At 42.4% G+C, this 17,234-nt stretch overlaps 1 protein-coding gene across 2 annotated transcripts in view; it reads right to left on the bottom strand.

Annotated features, from left to right (window-relative positions):
• Positions 1–17,234, bottom strand: part of DIS3L2 (DIS3 like 3'-5' exoribonuclease 2) — a 714,887-nt gene that overhangs the window by 616,734 nt on the left and 80,919 nt on the right. For both annotated transcript variants that reach the window (XM_069212876.1, XM_069212877.1), the window contains one exon: positions 15,292–15,437. In XM_069212876.1, coding sequence (XP_069068977.1) covers positions 15,292–15,437 — 146 coding nt within the window. The remainder of the gene's footprint in view (positions 1–15,291; positions 15,438–17,234) is intronic.

Genomic DNA, 17,234 nt, shown 5'->3' with positions numbered 1-17,234 from the left:
GACAGCACATAATGGTCTCCATACCCAATAGTGATTCCTTCTGGTGTATGAGTGACATTCGTACACAAGTCTCCTTGCTGCACAAAAAAGAAGAATGGTGGAACAGTCCAGGGTATACAAAGGCCCCAAAATACAGAAAAACACAAAATATGGCAGCAAAATTCCAGAAGCCTTGAACACGTGGTGATGACTTAAGCAATCACCAAAGGGTTCTTCAGGATGGTTCTTGGGCCCTATGGTGTGGGCAATTTGACGTAAAAAGGCCCAGTGTGGGTCGGCACTACTGGTCGCACTCAATAAAGAAAGAAATCCAAATAGGAGTTGTGGATGGATTGGATCATATAGCCTTGCTTGCACCAATTCCCATCCATTTTCTGTGAGGAACCAAAGCTGATGTGAGTCTTCCCGAAATCATAAATGGATCTTTTGGGGTAAGTTCCAAGTAAAGAGATTGTTGAGGTAGCAAAGTTTCCCCCCCAAAAAAGAAAAGAAATTCTGATTTTTTTCTTGTGCACTGTAGCTTATGGAAGTGCCCAAAATCCCACTGATCAAGTTCTAGATCATGAATACCCACATACGATTCAAACTATCAAAGGCACAGTGGTTCTTGTGAATTACATAAGCTTTGATCGATCAAGAGCAGAGAAGAAAGTTTTTCCCAAAGAATCATGCCGTTTGTTTTTGAGAATTCCAACATTTTATCCAATCAATAACAATAATAATCTTACAAAACCTCATGTCAGTTTGTTTTAATATTGCCTTTTCAAGAAAAGAGCATGATTCAAATTGATTCACATCAAGAATTTTAAAATTTATACTGAAAAGGGAGCTCAGATTAGAACGCAGAATTCACTCTTTCAATTTGACTAGTATTCTGAACAAACCCAAGTTTCTCAATTCGGCCAGAGTATGTGTTACAATTGAAGCTACCTGTACTAGTCGAGGGAGGAAGTGCATAGGTGACGGAAAGGAGGAGTCTAAAGAGATGGGTAACACGTGGGGCCCATAGAGGGGAAATTAAGAAACATTTGTATTCCTTCAGTTTGCAGAGAAGTAAAAGGCGGTTTTGCATAGAGGAAATCAATTCATTTATTTTTATTGAAATGTTTAGGAATACAAGGGTCTGGAACGTGATTAAAGGTCTTACCTCCAGCACCTCACTGATTAACTAAGGATATTTAGTGCAAATTGGTTCTGGTTCGTGAGCCTTTCATCTGAAGGACACAGGTTATTACTAAGATTCAGCAAGAGGCTGGATTAAAGCACTATCATGAACACCACGCCTCAAGGAGGGGCTAACACACCTTGGAGCATGAGGGGCAGTTTCCTCTCTGCCTTACAAGAGAATTGCTCCATTCATCTTGCTTCAAAGAAAAATGACAAGGTGAGTGAATATACTATATTTGCCATGTCACAAGAAGGAATATTTAATAGCTCCCTATCCTCAATTCCTAGCTCTTTTCCAACACACATCTCATTATAACAATGGATCTTTTTTTAACAAAGAACCTCACATATAATACACTGCTTGTGCAGTGTTCTATGGTCGAGCTCAACTCAGTTTGGAAACAACCTACAGGACAGAGCCACTGAGCCACAGTAAGCATTCCAATGAAACTTAATATTTCCGGCTTGATTTTCTCTGGGCTCTGCTCCTTCCCATCTCATTTCTAAGGATTTCCAGTACTCTTCCGCTTGCACAAGCTAGAGAGGCACGCTTCTCCAGGCTCTTCAATTCCTTTCACTCTTGTTCAAAGGAAATACTTTAAGTACTTCAGGCTATTACATTCTACAACGTCCTCCCGCACCATAATAGCAACCATTAAACATCAGCTAGAAGAACACTTATGGTAATGTGCACCGACTTGTCTTGAGTGTACAGATAACCCTCTGGTTAGTGTATTCTCCAGGTGTATTTAGCCTATGTTTTGGAGCTGTTGATCAAGCAAGTTTACAACGCTCTTAAAGAGCCCTTCAAGCACCCATCCAACAATCTGCAGAACGAAGGGAGTATACCAACTTGGCAATACAAAAATTAAGAGACAAGAGTCCCACCACTTCCACAACAGTGATCATATTCCCAGTAAACAGGTACGAGGCAGGAACCTGCAGAGAAAGTTCTAGGAAATTCAATCCATTGCGAAATAAGAGGTTAATGTCAAACAGAGAACCAAATTGACAAAATACACAGGGAACGCATACCAACAGCCTTAATGAGAATTCATTATGCTCTTGGCCAATGAGATAACACACTCATCTGGTTCACCGCTTCAGCAGAGCATTCACCCATGACATGGGCTTCAACAAAAATTAAGACCATAGCATGAAGACTCTTTTGTGCCAATGTACAGTCCACCATTACTTGGCAACCCTACACCAAGCACAGGTTCCAAACAAAACCAAAACCTCCAAAGACCCAAGTTCTAACTCCTTCGCATTCCATCAATATCCTTGTTTCAGTGAACAGGTTATGAAATACAACCTTCGCAATGAATAGGCCAACATGGTCCTACAGCCGCAGTAGCCCAGCCCACGCACAAACCAGGCACTCAAGCTGGGCCCAATAAATCCTCCTTCTGCAATGAATCACTCACTCAGAATCAACAAAAGGATTGAAGACATGGGCCATGTTATCCTAGGAGGGACAGAACACGGGCATCCACTGCCACCACTGCATTCAACCCTGCTTCCAGATCTACTACAGAACATACCTTGCAGCAGATGTTGCTGATGTACTCGCAAATCAACAGTTTCAATTATGCACCTTTGAACACAACAGAGTGGATCTCATTTTGCACCAAAACATCTTTCGTTCTGCAAGTAATACATAAACCGGGACACAACCCTGCCTTCATTGAAGCTCTATCACACAGAGGCAAGTCAAGCCATGGCCATCTTTAAACTCTAGGTTGAGGAACAAACTGGCCGTTATAGTGGGCAAAAATGTAGACTATCTAGATCCAAGTCCCTATTCAGTCTGTAGGCAACAGTGGACCTTGTCTTCACTTGAAGTATCAATACCGCAGGCGTCAACACCAAGCCCCAATCTGGGTCTAATTTTATGGTCACATTTTCTACATCTTCGAAAAGCAACCACAGTAAAGTTAAATTCTTCCATCAGGCCGACCCTACTCGTAGCTAGCACCAAAGAAAGGGGGAAGGTCTTGCTAACAACAATCCACGAAGTATTCAAAAATATGAACTATCAAACTGCATCTACAAACATTCGAGACATTTTTAATGAAAATCACAACGAAAAATCCTCGTAAACGATGGAGGTTATAGCCCTCCAAAACTAAAACAAAAATCAAAAAAATCAAAATCTCTGGAAAGGCTGCCAACAAGTGGTTCAAATTAAAGATGGCTAATGTGAAGATAGTTGGCCGGAAACTGGGCCAATGTAGAAAATCCCAATCAGCACCTGACAGATTTGTAAACACAAATACACAAGTACCAGAGAGCAGTACAAAAGGTTAGCAAACAGTAATATGCAACTTGTTTTTATCAATCAACACGTCAAATGAGGACACTTTTTCAAAATATTCAGACAAGTAACTGAGCCATATACTTTAGACAAGTCCCTATCACACAAACAAGAATATTACTGTGAGGACCTGATGTCCTGGTTTGAAAAATTCATGCCAGTATCACCGAAAGTTCAGTATTCCTAACTAGTAACCTGATCACACTCATAATTCATACTTGTTTTCATCTTCTCCATCAGTGAGCCTTGGAAAATGCTCCAGCAGCTGATAAGCTGAAAGTAGCAGGGTTGCCTTTTGAGCCGAGCTCTGCTGGTACAATAAAGGAACACACGAACTCCCGGAATGTGGCGGTAACTCGAGTACCCAGATAAGAATGTTGCGAGCTGAACAGCCAATCAGAATGCTTATTCCGAGGACTATAACTATCAATATAGGCACTCTCGGGAAGCATTCTATGGCGTTCTGTTCACTACCACCACCACTCTCATGAGCGCTATTTCGTTTTTGTGCTGACTCAGCTCACCCTACACTGTGAAGCCTCAAATATTTTAATTACTGGATGAAGGAGAGCAGTCTGCCAAATAGACTCCGAGACTGAAATTATCTTGGAGGGAGACCTTTCAGTCACCACTCTACCATTGGTCAGATTAAATGAATTAGGGCCCATCACACCATCAGCTCATATAATAAAGAACTTTGGGGTTTGGTTCATTGGGAAACTTTATTTGTACCACCAAGGTGGCACTTTGTTTAAAAACACCAACCTCTATCAGGTTACAAGAAAGGATACCGTCAACTGTCTGGTTACAACACCACACAGAGCTGACCATGGCAGTGATATAAATGAGGCTGAACTGATGTAACTTTCTCCAGGTGAGATCCGATTGAAAGAGACTTCCAATTTAGAAAGGACGCAAAATATAGTGGCTGGACTCTGCATAAATTGAAAGAAAATCAGATGGCATCTCTCTTGGCTTCAAAGACCTTCACTGGCCGCATGCAGCACAGATAGCCAAACATTACCTCATTTCCAGACTTCATTGCATGGGAGGGCCTGGTCTCAAATGCTTACGGGCTATTTTCCCACTTTATACCCTAGATCCGCGACCAAGCCTACAAAACCCAATTGCCCAGCTAAGCTTAACTGGAAGGAGCATGACAAAAGGTGAATAAGAAAGTCTGGCACTCAAGTTTGGAACTAGTTGCTTTCAGACCTCATGAAGTTTCCTAACCTGCCTTTGTTAAAACAAATAAATAAATAAATAAATAAATAAAAACTGAAAATAAATCTGTTCAAAGAGGCTTTTCCACCTGTACTTTGAAGCTCCCTGGTATACATCTCTTCTGTCCTTTAAGGTGCAGCCTTGAAGAACATGTAGCGACCACTGAGGAAGACCACAGCTGAATGACGTTCATTGGATTCAGAAACACTACAGATAAGGGGCTATCCTATAGGCCTTTAGGGGCTTCCTCTATTTCTCAACAGAGACTTGTTGAGACGTCCGCCACCTGCCGACATTTTGAAGAAAAAAAAAAAAAAAACACCAAGAATAAATAATAAGTTTAATACATGAGCCGGGGGGAGGGGGACAGAGCAGGTAACCAAACTCTTGGCATAAAGAGATGTTGAAGAACAGGATACATGTGGGAATCCTGCTGGATTCAAACACAACAAGCCTGCTTCACTTACCAGACATCAAACACTGCAGACCATGGCCTGCTACACTCTCAGAAAAGGTGGCCGTAGAAGGATAGCAGGACATCTAGGCAATATTTAACAAAAAAAAGTTTGATTTTCTTTGCATTTCACAAGCTATATCAGATGTACAAAACTGATATTTTTGGGAAAATGCTGTTTCATAATACAGCATTAAACAATTAAGCAAGAGTTCAAATGTATACCCGCAAACAGATGGGAGCCCCAGTATATCTATTGCTAAGTAAATCCTATTTACCCTGAACTGCATTTCACGCTGTGATATCATCTCTGGAACAAGCCACTTTCCCCCATCTGCACAGAACATCTGTTCTCGCGTGCTCCAGAGGTTAGGTGGGGGTTGCGGGGGCCACTGCTGGCGCATGATGTCATACCAGCAGCACCAACAGTAGCTGCTACATTTAGCAGGTTTACTGCAGACTAACTGTGGAGTAGAAGTTAATTCCCCAGGATCTGATATTCTGCCTAACCCCTTCACACTCACCACTCCACCCAGACCCTTCCACAGCAGCTGGAAGAAAACAGCCCAGGTTGCATAACACCAAGGACAGGAGAAGAATCTACAGGGAGCCAGGGGTGCAGACAGCATACATTTCACAGAAAATAAAATATTAGATGAAGTGTCCACAGGTCCACCATTATACATGTCATTTACACGGTCTGTCAAGGCGTGGCATGGAAGCGCATCTTGCTGTCCCAACAGCGCATACTCACGTTATCTACCCAACCGCCAGGCAATGGACACACATATCAAACAAGAAGATACACAGATCATGTGGTACAACCTTCTGTGAAACCTTGGTTAATTGCAGATTTGAAGCTAGGGAGAGGCCTTTACTTCACTGAATGCACAACACAGACTGGACCAGACACTAGTTCGAGTTTGAAACTACATAACACTTTAAAAAGTCACCCATGGCCATTTTAATAATTATTAAACTGTTCTTCTGGCTCGCCTTGGGGGTCCAGTGGTTGAGGGCATGCAACGTGCAAACAGATCTGGGCTACATAGACTGGTCTTGCACCCCACAAACATAGCTAAGAGGCTGGAGTCGGACAGCAAATGAACCAGATTGTACAACCCCAAGCTGCTGAGAATAATTTCCATCCCCGGTCGGCGGGCTCAGCACTGGTGTCCCTGGCTAAATCCCAAATAAGATAATCGGTATGACAATGGTCCAAGAGAGAGGGTGTACCTATCAAAAGGTAAATAAAGTACACCTGCCTCTGCAAAAATAGGCAAAGAAAAATATCCCATGCAAATATAATCATAAGGAAAAAAATATATTTGAGATTCTGGGTGCTTTGTTTGCTCAAGGAGTGTGAGAATCGGTAATGGACAGTCAGTTGCTTGTTGGCACACATATTGCAATGCCACTCTAGATGTGCGAGCTTGAAACAACGTTCTATTGGTTTCCATTGTATGGAAACTGCTTTGTAGGACTGGAAGCAGCAGTCCAAGCTGAACATGGGTTGCCATCGCCTAGTAGTGCACCCTCAACCCTACAAACTTTCCTAAAATATTTCTATTATTTACTTTATTTGTAATGGATTGTGTTTACCTGTGGTATTTAAATAACACTCTAGTTCAGCAAGATGTCTTTGGGGTGTGTGATATACTCTGCATTCCATCTTAACTCTACAAACATGGCAGCTGCTTTAGCATCCCCTTGTGTAGAGGCGGGCGTCTGGATTAGTGCAGCTCACTACCTTTGCAATGAAGCAGTAATCCAGTCTATCAAGAATACAACAGTTACTGGCAAGCGACTACGCTCATAGATAGAGCCACCCAAGACTGCAAAAGAAACAATTTTTGAGGTATAGGAAGAAATTGGTAGATTACCGGTCCTTGAGGAGGGCAATGAACGGAGGAAGGCCCAATGGTTTCAAGAAAGGTGTCCACTTCAAGTAAGACAGTGTACACATTTGTCCATCATGAAAGTCTTTCTTTAATCAGAGGGTAAAATGCTGTCTCGTACTAAAGTACTTTCTTCATGTGACTCAATGATGCTTCACTGATCAAGGATTGCAGGAAGATATTCTTAGGGGAATTGCTGGAGGTGGATACAATTTTCCAAACTATTTTTCCTGGGATGAAATAAAAGGGAAAATTTAGATACAGCACTTTCTGTTACGGAATGGCGAGAGGGTGTATGGATAAGGAGATAGCGCTCAAGTCATGGAAGGCTGGCTGGATCTCTTGAGGCCCACGGAAAGAGTAATGAATGCAGAGGGAGGCAGGAGGTGCTTGAATGAAGTTCAGGAGATCTGAAGCAGGCTTACCCCCAGGTGGGAGGGCTGGTACAACAAGGGTATATGGGTCATATAGAGCATGTGCACCAAACAGGTCGGTCAGATATATTTCTTAGAAAATAAAGGCTATCAGCATTTCATCAAGATCGATGACAGGTTTATTATATAGTTTATGTCCATCTCTGAGAAAAATAACTATTTTCAGTCCAGGTTTATGGATTTTAAAATGTGCAGAATGCGATTTCTTCCTTATGCTGGCTGCTTGCTCCATAGATCTGTAGATGGAAATGTGGGTCTATATTTCCACTATTATACAGAGGGTGCTAAGAAGCACTTAAACATTTCAAAGGAACAGGATATCACCCACCTCAGGAACAGCCTAGAAGCTAGGTCTCACCATACCCCACTGCTTTCAAAACATCAATCAACAAACACATGGTTTCTTCTTCCCTCCCACACGTAGAACCATCTCAGACTCAACACTCAGACAGGGATAATACCAGCACTATCGCTCAATGGAAAGCCTTTGGCTGAGCTTGCAGCAAGCCCCATGTGGGGATGCACATCAAACTATACTGAAAATAACAAAGCCAACTGTTTATATGGAGTTACAAAACTCATCCAAGACTCTGCCCTTCCCATGGTTATAGAACCACTTGCAATGCATTGATCTCACAAACATGCATCTCTTGAAGCATCCTTCAAATGCAAACCTCTCCCCAATCCTCCTAAATAATACTCAATCCGGTTAAAGTAGTGCGACCACTGGGAGTAGAATGTGTCCTTTTCACCAAATGACACCAGCCTTTATCTTCCTAACTGAAGCCTATCACCAGAAGAAAGAGACTCCATTATTAAAACACAGCACATAACATGTCAACCAGCATAGTACCCCCAGATACTTAGCTGTCAAACTTCTCTTTTCAGAACTCACACACTATGAAGCAGGGGTGGCCCCCATGACTCGATGCTGTTCCTTACATTTGGCTAAAAGGGGCTTTGATGAGCTGCATGCGTCTCTGGCATCTGCCACTTACACTGTCTAGATTTCATTTGGTTACAAATGCTCCCAAGCCTTCAAAGCTACTTAAAGGGGTTGATAGGCAAATGTCAGCAATCATTCAATTTACTGAGCCACTGTACCAACTTTAATGAAAATGCTCTATGCAATACAAAATGCCACATTTCAAACATGAATTCCCATACTTACAGGCAAGTCGAAAGGAAGGAAGGAAGAGATAAGAAGATGAAGACCAGCAGATCAGATGTGTCCTATATAGCAAGCCCACAGGTAAAAATTACAATTCGTAACTGGAAGTGTGGAAAATCACATACTTTTTTGGCTCAGGAGGCGTTTCCTATGTGTCCTGTTGCGACAATTCACAAGGTTGTGCCAACTGACGCATGTAGTGGAACGCAAGGTTCAGTTAATGCATGTGTTTTATTGCCATTCGCATAGAGGGTTAGCAATGCTTCCTTTGTGCAGTAAGAATCAAATGACGTATTATACAGGGAATCACCAAAAATATTCCTACCATGCACGGGCATCCCTGTGATTGTGGTAACGAACTTGCAACTGGTAGTAGCATAGACTGTATGAGGATCACACCATTCTAGTCCCTACACACACCTGCCTGGACCCCAACTCATCATACACAAATGTGAGGAGTACTCTTTACAAATAAAGGGTCACAGGATGGAGTCAAGAGTCAAAATGGCTTGATGCACGAACTATGGCAGACACCACTGAACTCATATTTAATGATAAACGTTTTAAGTTTCTTTCACTCTAACCTGTAACAAAAGACATCACCAACAATCATCGAAGTCTTGAACCGAGAATGAGTTTCAACAGTACAAGTTGGCGATGACAGGTGAGGGAAGCTGGCATCAGAACCCCACCCATAATCATTTAACGTTAACAATGGCAGGTCCGCACTCCAAGGCGTGGTCCAAATCTAAGTTTGGAATGAACTGGTATCAGTGGATACAATGAGGCAATAACAGTCCAGCCTCTGGTTCTCCAAGTATTAATTACAATAAAAGAAAAACAAACCTAATTGTAATATTGCAACTTAATTGAACTTAAACATATAAAGTTTTGCTACAGTCGGGGGAGACCAATTGTGAGCTACAAGCCCAAAGCTCCCTTGTTGCACTACAAGGTGAAACCTCCTTCTGACTCAGATCTGGTAGTCGCCTTCCCTCCTGCTCTGAAGGAGGCAGTGAAGACTCTCCTCTTCAAACATCTCTTCACCAACAAGACGTCTCTCCAGGTGGTGTAATCCAGGTGATAACTGCCATGGCCTATTCAGCATTGTGGTAATCCTTACTCTCTGCCTGTGCGTTCAACGTTTGTACAGCATTCAATGGCACTAAGATGGGGCCACACAAATCCATGTACATACGCAGGCTGACAGCGGAGGAAAACACAATGACATCAGTAGAATTGCTTGATGAGCCCAAAGCTTTTTCCAGGTTTTGTATATTTTAGAACTGAGACAATTTACAGATGCGCGATCATGCAGAATTCATCCTTGGGTATGACTCAAGTGAGGACACTGAAAATAGATTCTCGAGTGATCTTCTAGGACGCAGACCGTGCATGGCATAACTTGTTTGAGCAAAAGTTCATCTTTCTCACTGAAAATGGGGCACTTCTGGTTCCCTGCTTGGGTAACTTTTTAGTGAGCTGATTAAAAAGGGAGGATGTACAGGTTGTACGGTTTCAGGTGATAATAGTGGATAGCACCTGATTATATGGCCCAGGGAAGTATGTACTATAAAATCACTGTCTGAGTATGTCTAAAGCAGACCCTACTGCTTGGCCAAGTGATGTCTGGACTACTGACTTTTAGACGCTTTGCCTCCACAGCCAGTCTCACACCTCTCTTCCTGCACAAAGACCCGCAACCTCGGAGTGGTCTTTGACCCGACTGTCACCCTCCAGATCAACAGTTACCAAAAACAGAATACATGGGTTATGTCACCATGCTTTACAAGCTCGTCAAGCCCATAAGCTGTCCTGGCTCCCAGAGAGCAGGGTCAAGACTGATTTGCATATGGCTGTGTCCGAACTGGGGTGACTTGGCAAGCAAAATAACGATGGATTAAGCCTAGATCTGTGACTACGGTGAGTGCTTGAAAAGTTTCAACAGTCCGTCCATCATTTTGTTTTGCGATGTTGCCTTGTGCGCCCTAAGTGGCTGGCGTATGCCCAGATGTGGGTCCCTTGCTCGCTGCACCACTGGATTCAAGCTAGCCTGGCTGATGAAGGGTGATCCCCTGAAACCGGTCCCAGGATGCTTGAATCCTGTCCCGGGAGGACCTGGCTTGGTAGTTCGGGCTGGGCTGCTCCCACAGAGAACAGGGTCAAGACTGATTTGCATATGGCTGGGTCTGAACTTGGGTGACGTGGCGAGCAAAGTAACGATGGATTAAACCCAGATCTGTGACTGGGGGTGAGTGCTTGAAAAGTTTCAACACTCCGTCCATCATTTTGTTTTGTGATGTTGACTGCTGCAATGTCATCTACACAAGTCTTCCTCTCTAATCTCTGTGCAAACCCCAAAGGCCCAATAACCACCAGGTTCACGCTGTCATTTGAAGAAAATAAGTGGACTACACCAACCCAGGCAATTAAAGGATCGACAGTGTTTTTCACTGAAGAAAAATTGCATTGAAAACAAATCTCTGCTCAGCTGCGGTATCTGTAGCTGCCTCATGTTGTTCTAACACTCTCAGCCAAGACCATGGATGTGTATATCCTGGCTGCAGTCCACCAGCGGTGTGCAGACGTTTGATACAAGTTCCTCACTAAACTGACCACAGACTCTTAGAAGATGGACACCAATTAACCTACAGTTGCACACATAATGACTGGAAGACCCAAAATAATCAAAGTTACTTTATTGTGGTCTAACTGACATCCCCAGCTTCCGCAGTCTTCTCCCAGGTACCCAAGGAGGCACAGCAAATTACATTTTTATAAAAAATAAAAAAATGTACTTCTGAAACATTCTAGGAAACAAACTCTCTTGAGCACTCAAGACTTCAACCAGTTTAAGCACCTGAATTCCATTCATTGGTGAGTCCTTAAGGTAGTGTAGTAAGGCATCTGACGCCAACATGCCACTCCAATGATGCTATATAAATGGTCTCCTTAGGCTGATAAATGGAGAACCATCCACCCCTGAGGAATGAAATAAGCTGCAGAATCATACAGTCCAGAAACCTGTACACACTGCACAATACAATTCTCCAACAGGTTCAAACAAGTCTTATTAGTAGCATCAAACGATATAAAACATTACCATACAACACACCAGGCAGGGATTTCTTTATTAATCTGTGTCAATGATTCATGAGTCTAGACAACGTGAATCCGAAATCTACGCAGGCTATGTGGCTCCCTTAAACACTAAAGAACCACACAAATCATGGACGTGCACTATGCAAATGCTGGTTAATTAATTTGTAATCGGTATTTGTAAATGGCAGGTTTTCCCTCCTACACAGAACAGTGCCTTTGGAAGTGAAGATAGGAATAAACATATTTGAAAAAGGTGGGCTAGAAACTACACAGGAATTAAATTGAGAAATTAACATAAGTGTAGCAACAACGCTGGCCGCAGAGAATGGGAGAAACAGCACATGAGAAAGGATTAGCCTTTTAAGTGGCCTTGGAAGAGATTGCATAATATTAGTGAATTGAATAGGAGCCTTTTTGAATGAGGAAACCACAGGTCCAAAAGTAAACAAATGAGTGCCCCTATGAATAGGAAAAAAAGGAAAAAGAGGAGATAAGCAAGTTGTGACATGCACATTACAGTTGGAGGCCAATTTGAGTATTAATGAAAATCAATGGTTGCGGACACAGCAACTTAAAGGCTACCTAAGTAAACGCACTGAATAGCATGGAGAACTACACACTGAGGCCCACTAAGAGTCAGGTGGAGTGACATCACTGGAGAGGTCAGCCCCTGCCAAATAACAGGTTTTACCAGGTGCGAGTTGCAGATGGAAAAGCCAAACTCATCTCTGCGCACATTTTCTTTGAAGAAGCTGAAAATAGACAGAGAAACAGTCCCAGAATCGGAAGTCAATTTGCCCTTGGACCTGGTAAATCCAGATCCTTTATGGTGGTCCCCATCCTGTGGCTTAAAACATGTGATGCCCAGTAACAGGACATCAATTGATAACTCCAAACTTAGATCCTCCCAATATACTTTGTATTAAGGACCCACAACCATAAGTTAAAAAGTAGTTGACGGTGACTTTCAGCCTTATTTAGCCGAGATAAGGGCAAGATGTACGTAGAGACAAGTTTGCAATTAACTAATGGGGAATTTTTTGCAATTTGCTAATCGCACACACCCATGTACGTAAGTGTGTTGAACACTTTTGTGATTCCCAGCGGGTCGCAAATGGACCTACCTCATTCATATTCATGAAGTCTCGGTTGGTCACCATTGGAAAAGGCAAAAATCCCAGGGATGGTGGCCTGCTGGAGTCATCAGACCACCTTATCTGTCAATGCTTTTCAATAAGGCATTATTTTTTTTTATTTCAATTTTTAAATGCAGCTCGTTTTCCTAAAAGGAAAACGGGACACATTTTAAAAAGAAAAAGGAAATGTTTTTTTGTTTTTTAAAAGAGTAGTCAGTGGTCCATGGGATCACTGCCTGCTCTTAAAAAAATATTTTTACGAACATTCACATAGGGGGAAGAGATCCCACCAACTTGGTGGTAAAATGTGAATGTTTTGCGACCGCAAAATATTCACACATATCACTGCGATTTGGTATTAGGAAGGGATGCCCTAAACACCAGTGGTCCTAATACCAAAGCACACACCTAATTTGCGATTCGGTAATAGATCACCAAATCGCAAATAGGGCTTGGTTCATACCAAAAGGCATTTTTCTGGTGGAAAACTGACCGATTCTATGGAGCAGGCCCTTTGTGACCAGAAAAATCTTGCGTAAATCTGGCCCTAAGTTTTTAAGAAACTCAGAAAAATGTTTGGTTTGACATTCGTCTGCGCATTTTGGAGGACTACATTATCAGAAATTAGATGAGACCCAGAAAGTTAAAGTTCATAACAGCATGTAAAAGGGACTGGTTAGGGTTAAAAGAAAACATCCTTCCTTTTCAGGGCCAAGAATGCGCAGTAGAGGTACTTGAAATATCACTCACTGTCTTAGCCGACAACAATCAGGAGATTGTTTCCTCGTCCCCCATTGGGACCGGCAGTATTTAACAAAACTAGAAGTATGGAGCTCAGGGCTAATCATTCAACATTTTACACAGATATAAGAACATGAATCAGGATCCATATAACAGGACTGTGAATTGTTCTCAAGGGTAGGTGTAGCAAAAAGTCTCTTGAGCTAAAAGATATACGATCTGCCTTCCAAGGGGCGAATTTAGCCAAAACCATGCCTTCACAAAAGTAACCAAAGGCGGACACACCCAGGAGCATCTTTGCCCTGTTTGGGGCAGTTGGAACATTTCTTACAATATTATCTATATTTGGTTGCATTCAGACAGAGTGGGACTTACAGCCTTATAAGGGTTATTGCTTCTGCTGACCGGCAGTGGTGTGACCATGAGTGCAGCCAAGAACCTCCCTCCCATTTAAGTGCTAAGCCCAACACCCCTGAAAACAAATGGAGTTCTTCTCACATACAACATGTTTTGCCAAAAGGAGAGCCATAGTCAATATCATGTCTCCCTACCAAACCATGTCTTGTGTTATTCTGTGATGCACTCTACCGTAGCTGGCAGGACTCTCCTCATTGCTTACAAAGCAGGGATTGGACTTGGTCAGCAGTGGGGAACAGGCCCACTCCTAGTGTTATTGTTAGAATCTGGCTCTAAAGGCATGCATGGGTTAAAGCAAGGGAGCTTGCTGCTTTCTGAGGTGAACCCAGGAAAACAATTTTAATTTAACAGGCAAAACCTATTTCGATGAAATAAACAAAACATTCACCAATAAACTTCCTATATCCGATTAGCAGGAAGAAAAAACAATTTGTAGTGGGCACATGGGGCTCTGTAATTTTAAAATCTAAAACTACAGCATGTTTTTAACATAGCAGTTTCCAGCTTTGTCTCCTACGTGGTGGGCTCCCCAACTAAGTTAGTGGCGGACTGAACACAGTTTCAGTGATTAACTTGCATATATTTAGGAGTACTTAACATAGCAAAATCCTAGCTACAAAGAAATGCTGTACATAGAAAAAAGAACATCGGAATAAAACCTGGAAGGAAACGATTTGCAATTGTGTGAAATAGTAGGTGAGAAGTCAGAATGTTGTAGCACAGAGGCACTGGTGGAGGGGCGACTTACATTTTAAAAACTACTGGGCATAAGGATGTCATATTCACCCCAAACTCATGGATTGATGTGCTGCAGCCTGACTGTATTGTAAGAAGCATCCATCTCCCTTGCAAAACTTAATAACCTAAAACACAATTCTGGAGCCACATCCCTAGCCTTAAACACAATTCAAAGTTCTAACTTGCCCTACACTAGTAACAAAGGAAATAATATTCAACTCTATAAACCACTCACATGTTCGACTTCGATTTTGAAACTCAAATTCCACCTGCACCATCCAAGTAATAAAAATTGATGGTTTCAAATATGAAGGTGTATTTTCATAAAAACAAACAAGCAGAGCTAAAAGCCGAAGGGGCGTGGAAGTCTTTGCCATGTCGGTGTGTCCTAAGTCTACCATCATTAACTCAATCAACATGTCTCTTTCAATCTTTTAGATCTCTGTCCTTGAAACTTGGTGTCCACAACTAGGGATTACATATCTGGCTTACCTGAATGAGTGTACCTCGTTTCAGTCCCTCCGAAACTTCAGCAAAAGACATATATGGTTCAAAAATTGTCTTCTTCTGACTTCTGTTTGACTTATTCCGATTCTTTTTTTTGTCAACTGGTGTCGATGTTGCGCCATTAAATCCAGCTGCAAAATACAATGTGTAAGGAATCAAGGGGTCGTTTCCAACTGAATAGAGTTTTATTTGAGATGTCAAGTAAGTACTTATCCATTTCCCACCTTGCAGTAACCCAACACTTATAAAAGGTATTCACTATTACACAGTCTTTACATTGAAAATACATGCCTGTTCCAAAGGTTTCTCCAGTCCGTAAGGATTATATCATCAGCCTTCAAGGCTTCATATTCCCCATTTCCATTTCTGGTCTCTCTTCGAACAGTTCACATAAACCCAGCAGTTACTTTTGGTCTCTCTCCCTCTCAAAGTGAACCGGGAATGCCTTCACCTGAACCACAGAGGTTTCCCAGGTAAGGACTGGTACAGTTCCCATTATGCATCCTCCCCTGAGTGATTTCGCCCTGGATTTTGCATTCTTCTTGCTGTTCCTATTGGTTCCTGTGCTCTTAGGTTACACCCACCGCAAAATCCATGACCCTGCCCCTTTCTCCTCACAGTGGGGTCATGAACTTTCTGGAGTTTTTCCTATAGTGTGTTTGTTATCCTGGCAGCCTGGTCATACAGCTCCCTTCCAACAATGCAAGGAATACATCAATTCACAGACCCTTCACTTCTCTGCCCTGCATGCTGCCCAAGGTCTGTGCTTCCGGTTCTTTCCTCCTATTTACATACTCTTGCTGGCAGGGCTCCCTTTTGACTCACTTGGAGCCACCCCAACAATCATAGGAACCTCAGTCTTTTAAAAGATGGCTCTATATTCCCAGAGTATGTACCCTCATGCATCTCCTTACAAATGTCACCTTAAGTTCACTCAAAGAACTAAGGCATGCTTGCACCATATTTTTAGCCAACTTTATCCCACACAGGGGTGCATTGAAGTTCTTCATTTGCTAGTTTTATTTTTTACCTCATTTTCATAAATTTACATAAAATGAAATGCATGTCCTTTTCCTCTTATGATAGACCAGATTTGTACATTGGTGAAATTCCACAGAAAACCATGTTGGAGGACCCCTTGACACATACTTCAAAGACCTGCCTGTGTCTCTCCCCCCTCTTCTCTGATCCCCTCACTCACTGGTACGTGCCGCCAATATCAAAGGTCCACTTTTTTTGTCTCTTGGGTTGGAACTTAAAATTATCTTGTTTTAAGGTCATGAAAAAGGTTCTTCTCCACTACCTGAGGGTTTCCCCAGGTTAACTCTTGCACTGGACGAATATACAGATATATAGTCATCTCTTTCAAGCATGTTTTAGAGAGGAGTGAACCAGGCCATATTGTTCAATCCACTGCACGTCCCAGGCATTCAGCTGTGTGTCACAGCACAGAGGTTGTCTGCACCCAATTTGACACCACAGGACACAGACAGTACAGCTCCAAAATGCTTAGATGATGGTGGTCAGAAATGGTATCGAAAAAGATGGGCCTAAGATGTGCCATGGATGTGGTTGAGAAATTTGGTGCCACAAACAACATACAATAAGGTTGGCAGAATTATCAGGTAGACCATTGCATACTGTTGGCTATGGAAGCAATTGTGGGGTTCCCAACTGTGCAATTTCAGACTTCCGCTTTAGAACTAATTAAAGTTGCACAGGTTTCAGTTAAGGGGAATGTTTTGTTGAATCTCTGCAGTACGCAAAGACTAAAGAAAAAGGCGAGTCAGTGGCATCACAACTCCAAAATGGTGCCACCAGTGAAAAGTGGAACAAAACCATCGAATAGTGAGAAGAGTAGGTCCTCCCAAAGTGCTAACATCTCTCTCAGGCTGTGATAGTTGGAAATGAGAAGTCGTGCACACTTT

The sequence above is a fragment of the Pleurodeles waltl genome, chromosome 11, assembly GCF_031143425.1.
Source record: "Pleurodeles waltl isolate 20211129_DDA chromosome 11, aPleWal1.hap1.20221129, whole genome shotgun sequence".
NCBI classification, from domain to species: domain Eukaryota; kingdom Metazoa; phylum Chordata; class Amphibia; order Caudata; family Salamandridae; genus Pleurodeles; species Pleurodeles waltl.
The sequence above is the reverse complement of the archived record's forward strand: the minus strand, read 5'-3'. Positions and strand labels throughout refer to the sequence as shown.